The 8,016-nt window shown below is 54.0% G+C and overlaps 1 protein-coding gene across 3 annotated transcripts in view; it reads left to right on the top strand.

The window, feature by feature from the left end:
* The first annotated feature begins 987 nt into the window (after nt 1–987).
* The window catches only part of PGBD5 (piggyBac transposable element derived 5), a 111,997-nt gene continuing 104,968 nt past the window's right edge, over nt 988–8,016 (top strand). For all 3 annotated transcript variants that reach the window (XM_049696981.1, XM_033408882.2, XM_033408881.2), the window contains exon 1: nt 988–1,324. In XM_049696981.1, coding sequence (XP_049552938.1) covers nt 1,000–1,324 — 325 coding nt within the window. In that variant the 5' untranslated portion in view covers nt 988–999. The remainder of the gene's footprint in view (nt 1,325–8,016) is intronic.

The following is an 8,016-nucleotide window of genomic DNA, read 5'->3' as shown; positions in this document are numbered from 1 at the left end:
CTCAAATTACAGGGGTACGAAGGGAGACTGACCCCAGAAATGGACCGGCGGGGCCGGCTCCTAATCGCAGCAAGGTTCCCGGAAGCCGGACAGCCCTTGTATTTATAGGAGCAAGCGGCGCAGCCCGCCGTGACCCACGGGCAGCAGCAGCGCAGAAGCAGCCGGGGAATTGTGACCCTCCGCCTACCTGGAGCGTTTCCGCAGCGCCTGATTCAGAACCACCGGGGCGGACAGCTCCCCGGCGCCCGGTGCAGGGCGCCTACTGCGGAAGGGAACGTGAGCGCGGAGGGTCCGCACACCCTCAGCGGGCTCGGGCGGCGGAAGAGCACACTGCGTCCTCCTCAGGGAGGCCCACTTGGTTCCTCCCTTTTCCCCCAGGGGCAGCGAAGGGCCTGCGGTGGCCGTCCCGGGCGGCGCGTCCCGACAGGCGAGGGGACTGGCCGGAGCCGCCGCCCGCCTCCTGCCCGCCCCCTGCCCGCCTCCCCGGCCCCTCGCCTCGCCCGCTCGCCTCGCCCCGCCCCGGTGGGGCGGACGGAGGGGCGTTCCCGGCGCAGGGCCCGCCCAGTCCTTCTCGCCCGGCCCGGGTCTGGCTCCCCATTGGCCGGCAGGCTGGAGGCGCGAGGAGGCGGGGCCCGCCTCTGGCGGCTCGCGCCCGGGAAGGTTGGCCGGGGAGCGCGGGTAGCCGCTGCGGGTAGGGCGCGCGGCGAAGCGGCGGGCGCAGAGGAGACGCAGCGGCGACGGGAGCGGCGGCGCCTGGTCCGGGCCGCAACCTCTGCTTCCCGCCGCGGCCCGCAGCCCGCGGCGCCCGAGCTCCGAGGCGCTTCCCCGGGCGCTGGGCCCGAGGCGGCCAAGACGGCGGGCCGGCCGGGCGCGGGGCGGCGGGCGCTGTGCTGCGGGCTGCGCTGGTGGGGGACGGCGGGCCGCGGCGCGGGCCCGGGGCCCGGCGCGTGCGGCTGGGAGGCGCTGTGGGGGGCCGGCGCGCGGGCGGCGGCCGGGGCCATGGCCGAGGGCGGCGGGGGCGCGCGGAGGAGGGCGCCGGCGCTGCTCGAGGCGGCCCGCGCGCGCTACGAGAGCCTGCACATCTCGGACGACGTGTTCGGCGAGTCGGGCCCGGACAGCAGCGGGAACCCCTTCTACAGCACGTCGGCCGCCTCGCGCTCCTCCTCGGCCGGATCCTCGGACGACGAAGCCGAGCGCCCCGGCCCCGCGCGGGGCCCCGGCGCCCCCGCCGTCGCCGCGCAGGAGTCGGAGGAGGACGAGGCTGGCGCGGGCTGGAGCGCCACGCTGCGGGACCGCCCGGCCCCGCGCTTCGAGGGCACCGGCGGTAAGGCGCGGCCCGGGGGCGGGGGCGCGAGAATTCCCGACGCTCCACGGGTCGGCTTGCGGGTGGCAGCTGTGCGTTTCAGGAAACACACGAGGCTGCGGCAGCGTGCCGGGGCTCCGCCGAGTTCCTCGTGGGTGGACAGGATGAGGCGAGGCCGCGGCAGCACGGGGGAGTGTACCCTCACGTGCTGGGAGTGTCCCCGCGTCCTGCACCAGAAGCCACTCGCCCCTGGGGGGTGGGTCAGAGTTAGGTTCTCCTAGTTGAGGGGATCCTGAAAACCTGGCGTGTCTTGGGCCGGGGGAGTCATTTTGCGTTGCTGGCCCCAGAGCAAGCCTTACCCGGGCGCCAGGGGTGGGGCAGGCAGCGGTTGGAGCGAGGCCCTGGGAGGGCTGAGAGGCCACGCATGGCGTCTTCACTGGGCTTTAGTTTTCTGCAGTTAATCTGAGAAACTTTCCGTGTCCGTGCCGTTGAGAATCTCTTGCGAAAAACAGGGAAGAGTGAAAGGACCAGTTGGGCAGCATCAAGGCGTATGCTTTTGCACCGGAAGGCACTTTCACGTGTGTCCTGCTTACTGTTACGGTCATAGACCAGCCCCTGATACCTGGAGAAGGGCTGGCAGCTCTGGCTGCTTGAGGTCCTCTTTGCTGCCTCCTTTCTTGGGAGGTGGTTTTAAAATATCTCCACTTTCCCCGCGGATACTCGGTAGCCTCTGCTCTCTCCCGGAGCTGGAGGCCAGCCATTTGCACTTGTCCTCTGATGCTTTTGTTCCTTGCTCTGCGCCGCCTTCCGTGGCAGCCCCTGGTTTCTGCACACTGTTTTCATGGGTGGAATGGCAAGCAGCCGGTGATGCTGACGACCAGGGAGTGGCCGCAGTGGGCATGATGCTGGGTGAGCTGCGGCTTACCCTGTGGCTCTCCCCGCGGCTCTCCCCGATTATTGTTTGACTGGTCGGGAACACAGCCCATAGGAGGACAGGACCAAGGGACCCCTGGCTGGTGGCTGGACTCAGATCAGGACATCAGGCTGCAGCCTGCTGCCAGGGCTGGCTGGACTCTCAGCAAGGAGTGGTCTGCAAGCCTCCAGCAGTCAGGCTGCAGTGTGGATATGCTAAGCTACAGCTGGGCCTCCAGAGTCCAGGTTAGCTGTGCAGTGTTGGAGGTAGGTACATTTAAAAGCAGGTTCTTATTTGGGCTTTGATTAAGAGTGTGGGAGTTTTCAGTCACATCACTCTGTATAAATCCTTTCACCCCCCCCCCATATTTTCCAGAACGTCATAAAGTCTTCCAGCCCCAGACAGCTGTTTTTCATATCGGCTCTTAAGAATTTGTACCTACCCAGAGCCCTGGCTTGGCAGGCTTTATGCAGTGAGTGTCTGTGATCCAGTTTTTGATCTTGGAACACTTGTGATGCGTGTCTGCTTGGGAGGATGCGGCGTTTCCACTGTCTCAGGAGAAAACAGGGAAATTGTGTTGGGTTCAGCCTGGTTATGAATAAGATTCATGAGTATGCTGGTTTGAGGAGGCTGAACACACTGAAATTTTAAAGCAATATTATGTTTCTTAGTAACCTATAAATGGGAGAAGTTCTGCAGCAGAGCAGTTTAGCCACTGCAGCACAAACGGTCAGGAAGAGCAGCATCGTGTGTCAGTTGGCGTTAGGTTCAAGTTCTGCTTCCTTCACATGTCCACTGAGTTCACACCTGGACCTGAGAATCGCAGTCAAGCACTATAAGCAAAGACCTTAGTGGTTATTTGATGGTATATTTATACCTATTTTTGCTTTCCTATTTTGTGTAGGAGCACAGCCCTAGTTAAGAAGTTTCTTCTTCCTTGCAGCGCCTTCTCCCTGAGGGAATTTGGGGTAGCGGTGGAGGGATGACATTGATGGTTTATTAAGTAAGAATTCAGGTCCCCTGAAACAATGGAATAGGGTTTACGGGGGCTGAAAATAGGTGCAGAAATACGCTGCTGGTGAGAGAAAATCCTTGTGCCTTACCGGTGCGGAGAGAGAGGTGTGTTAAGAGGCATGAGAGCTGCATCCTGGATGCCCTGAGCAAAGAAGGGTCAGCCTGCAAAGTTTACCAAGTCCAGTAGCTCAGACGCTCCAGCCAGAGTGTGCTCCCCACTTTTAAGGAACGCAGCCTGCACCTCCCTCCATCTTTGTTTCCCAGTTTGTTGATGGATCTCACTGGGCTGGTACGGTGGGAAGGAGACCAAGCCAGAGGGTGGCATTTTGACCTGTAATCAGCCCTCATCAAAGAAAACCCCTAATGGAAATTGCTGTTGCTGCTAGAATCAGATGAGGAAAGCAAAGGATTCTAGACTCATGGAACAGGCTTCCTGCCTGCCTCCTGCTGTGAAAAACCACGTAGGCGTCTGTATGGAAATAGGCGTGTATGCATGTGACTGTCTTAAGTGAAAATGCGTTATCGCTTGTGCTGAGCCTGGTTTCTTCTATCAGAAAGAGGTTATGACCGCTGTCTGCGAGCCCTCTTGATGACCTGGAACCCTTTTCAGAGAGTCCCTGTGTAGGAGAGAGACGCTGGGCACCACTGTGCCTTTGATCTGCCTTCAGAGCCGCCTTTGATCTGCATTCAGAGCTGCTTTTGGCCGGGCGTGGGAGGGAGAGTACACAGTAGGGAGACATTGGATGCCCCGGAGGAGGGGAGGGAGGAGGAAGCATTTCTGTGGTTAAGGTTGTCTTCTCAGCCTCTTCGTTCTGTTTTTTTCAGTGTATTTAGCTCCCTAAGTGCACTTAGGGAGGCTCTCCAGAAGTGCACTTATGGGTGGGGAGGTCCTCTCTCTCACACCCCCTTCCCTTCTCTCTCCTCCCGCTGGGTCCTCTTGGGATGGTTTAAGTACAGAGACCCTGTGTGGGTCATTTTAACCCCTGGTGGGTGGAGGGGTCTGCCTGGAGGCAGAAAGTGGTTGCTGGGAGCTCAGGGCCCAGGACTGTCTTCTAACCAGACTCGCAGGGTATCCCCCTAAAATAGCCCCCTCAAGCTGTCAGCCTCGTCTGCCCACCGTGCAAATAACCATGCAAGCGTACTCTTTGGAAACAGCATGAAATTCAGCTGCTTTGGGAGCTCCTGCCCTTTCTGAGCAGTCTTGTGATTCGTTCTTTCTGAGGAGGCAAAGGAACAGGCAGATTGACAGATGCTCGGGGGCCTCTTCTGTTTGGCTTTGTGGGTCCTTTGTCGTGGGAGGCTGGGACCTGAGCTATTTACTCTTTCCATGAGAGCGTGGACTTCACAGGAGTTGTCTTCCCATGGCCCATGTCAGCCACCCTCTGTCATCATGCAGTGGGGAGGTGTGACCTTGAGAAGCTGGGGGGGGGACGTATGGCGTTGATAATTAACACTGTGAAATGTTTTATCTTTAGAGTTTGTTGTTGGTTTATTTGGTTTAGAGTCTTTTTGACTAACAAGGAAGAAGAGAAGCACCTTTCTCTTAAAACCAGAATTAAACCGAGACCTTCTACCGTAGTGGGATTTGTCAGCTAAGATCCTGGGCCCCTCTGGTGTCAGGTAAGCAGCTGCTCCCACCTTTAGCTCTGTGGCTCCGGGGGGAGCTCAGATCATGGTGAGCTATGAGATAAATCGCATGCAGTGCTACCTAATACTCAAGCGCGTGCGCAGCCAGGCAGCTTTCCGAGAAGGGAGCTTCCTGGGAGAGGTGTTTTGCTCTCTTCCTAGGAGTCTTCTCCTGTGGTGGGGAAACTTGAGCTCATGAGGAGTATAATAACCTACAGTTTGCATCTGTAACTTGCTTTTTCATGCATTATCGCACTGAATCGGCACAGGTACTCTGTGTGGGAGTTCTCTTCTCCACTTCACAGAGAAAGACAGATGGGGCTTTTCTGCCAGAGTCTGGGGGTAACGAGATTACCTTGGTTAAGTGATCACCACCGTCTAACTGCTCAGACTTGATAATCCAGGAAAGGTAGTGGGTTGGGTTTTTTTTGTTTGTGTGTTTGTTTTTCACCTAGAATTCTTTCCAGTCAAAAATATTTATATTGGTTTTCACGTTTATACGTGGATTTGCCGTTCCCTTTTCTGGAAACATATATAGTCCTGTGAGGCTTAATGCAGGTATGGATTTGTGTATTTCAGTGGGATTTCAGTCCCACAGTCCAGGACTGAAACAGAAGACCTAGGATTTTATCTAGCTTCTGATTTAATCCCTGCTCCCCTGAGCCATGGTAATGGGAGGTCAGAGCTCCTCTGCGGGGAGCAGGGCTTTGAATACACCAGCACCCTGGGAGTTTAGTGTGGTCTAGTACTCAGTTTTACAGTGTAACACTCACCTTTATTTTTAAGAGCTGTGAGTATATTTTTTTCTTATTAACAAGTAATATATGTTCATTTTAGGAAAAAAACCAAGAAGAAAAACGGTAAAATTTTAAAAAATCCCATAATCTCCCGTTACTCAGAGATAATCACAGTTAACTCATTGAGTGTACCCTTCATAAATCTTAGGTTACATATTATCGGTGACCTGCTTTTTAGTTCTAATTAATATATCGTAAACCTTTTCCATTTCAATTTTAAAGTGTCGTTTTAATGAACCAGTTCCCTTTGGGTGGGCTTTGGGTTCATTGCCCCCCTCCCTGTTTACATATATTTATTTATATTTATTCTGCTGTGATAAATATTCTTGAAGTTTAAGTTTGTGTGCTCATCTTTAATATATTCCTTAGCATAAAATGATCAAAGCAGAGTTGAATAAGGATTTTGTACATTTTAACATTTTTGATCTCTCTTGTGAAATAGCATTCTGGAAACGCAGCTACTTACATCCTGGCCAGCAGTGTACCAGAAAGTCCATTAGAAAGTCTGGCTTCTAAGGCAGCAAACCAACATGTGATTCCTGCTGGTAGTGTGGCCCTGAGAGGGTGTTCCCTGTAATAAAGCTTACTGAGGTGTGACACACACAGCACGCGAGTCACCGTGTGCAGCACAGCCCTGCAGCTCTCCAGGTGAAGGTAGAGTCCCTCCAGCCCCTTCCCAGTCAGTACCTAGTACTTTTTTTATTGCGGTACCGCAGGCCTCTCACTGTTGTGGCCTCTCCCGTTGCGGAGCACAGGCTCTGGACGCGCAGGCTCAGCGGCCATGGCTCACGGGCCCAGCCGCTCCGCGGCATGTGGGATCTTCCCGGACCGGGGCACGAACCCGTGTCCCCTGCATCGGCAGGCGGACTCTCAACCACTGCGCCACCAGAGAAGCCCATATCCAAGTCTTATTTTTACAGTCTTTTTTATTTCGCCTTGTAGCATTCCATTGTATAAATACTACAGTTTGTTATCTATTATCCTATCAGTGGACTTTTGGACTGTTTTCAGGCTTTTATGAATAAAGCTACCAATATTCTTGAGCATGTTTTTGATAGACATATACATAATTTCCCTGGGGCGTATATACCTAGGAGTAGGATCTCTGGGTCATAGAACAGGTGTGTCGTTTCAGCCTTGGCGCCGTAGACACCATGGGCCGGGGGGATCCTTTGTCGCAGAGGCTGTCGTGTGCGTTGAAGGATACTCAGCAGCCCTCCTGGCCTCTGCCCGCTGAAAGCCAACAGCATGCCTTCCTCTAGTCGTGACAAACAAACTTCTCTCCGGGCACTACCAAGTATCCCTTGGGGAGCAAAGTCATCTGCAGCGGAGAACCACTGCCTGCAGTAGATACTACCAAATGGTTTTCCGTTTATACATGCGCCAGTGGTGTGTGAGATGCGCCATGTATTCATTAAGCAAGCATGTTGAACCCTGCTGGGGTAAGTAAGGCATGTCTCCTGGGGTCCAGTAGGAGAGACAAAGCGAAGAAAAAGAGGTAAGAGTCTGTGATCAAAGTAAACCTGCATTTAGACGGGATTCCAGAGGTACCTCACCTGATCCAGCTGGGTTGCACCTAATCCTCTGGCAGAGGTGGCCCCGAAGCTGCATCTTGAGGAATAAAAATGAATCAGGTGAAAAGGAAGGAAAAAGGCATCTCAAACAAGGGAGCAACTTAGGCAAAGGCTGGGGCGGAAGGTGGAAAGAAGCTATGCCATCTTTGCCTATGGGCAGCCCCACTCTCCCTTGAGCTGAGCATCTTTACTTGAGGCCTTAGTGAAAATGGCTTGAAATTTGATGTTTGTCATTGTTACCATTGCAAGAAAACTGTAGCTGGAATCTGAAGTTGAAGTCCAGGCATGGGTACGGATTTACCCAGCAAATGCTGGATCCCCCAGTGAGGGGAATTTGGCAGGTTTGGCGAGAAATAAGTGCTTAGAGAGGGTGGAATCCATGGAGAGGCACTGGGGGTTTTTCTTTAAGGAAGGAAGAGGGGATATGAATGACAGCCAGAGTCAGTGTGGTAAAACCTTTATGGCCAAAGGATGTATAGTATCAATATTAACTTAGGGTGAGGGGGAGAATGTCATGCTACAAGAACAATAGGATACCTAAAATATCCTGTAACGTAAAGGGCCGCTCTGCCTGGATTGGCACATGGTATAAAGAACTTTCTTCCCCTTGCTTGTGAATTCCAGGAAGAATTACTACAGAAGTATGACTGTCTGGCCATACTTTTTTTGATTTATTAAATGCATACTAAATATTAGGTGTGTATTTAATAAATCAGTTTATTAAAACAATTAGAACCACAAATTCTTTCTCTTCTTATATCCTTGCCATTGCTTCCAACTTTAACCAAG

The sequence above is a fragment of the Orcinus orca genome, chromosome 14 (assembly GCF_937001465.1).
Source record: "Orcinus orca chromosome 14, mOrcOrc1.1, whole genome shotgun sequence".
NCBI classification, from domain to species: domain Eukaryota; kingdom Metazoa; phylum Chordata; class Mammalia; order Artiodactyla; family Delphinidae; genus Orcinus; species Orcinus orca.
Note: the sequence above shows the minus strand (reverse complement) of the source record. Positions and strands in the feature narration are given on the sequence as shown.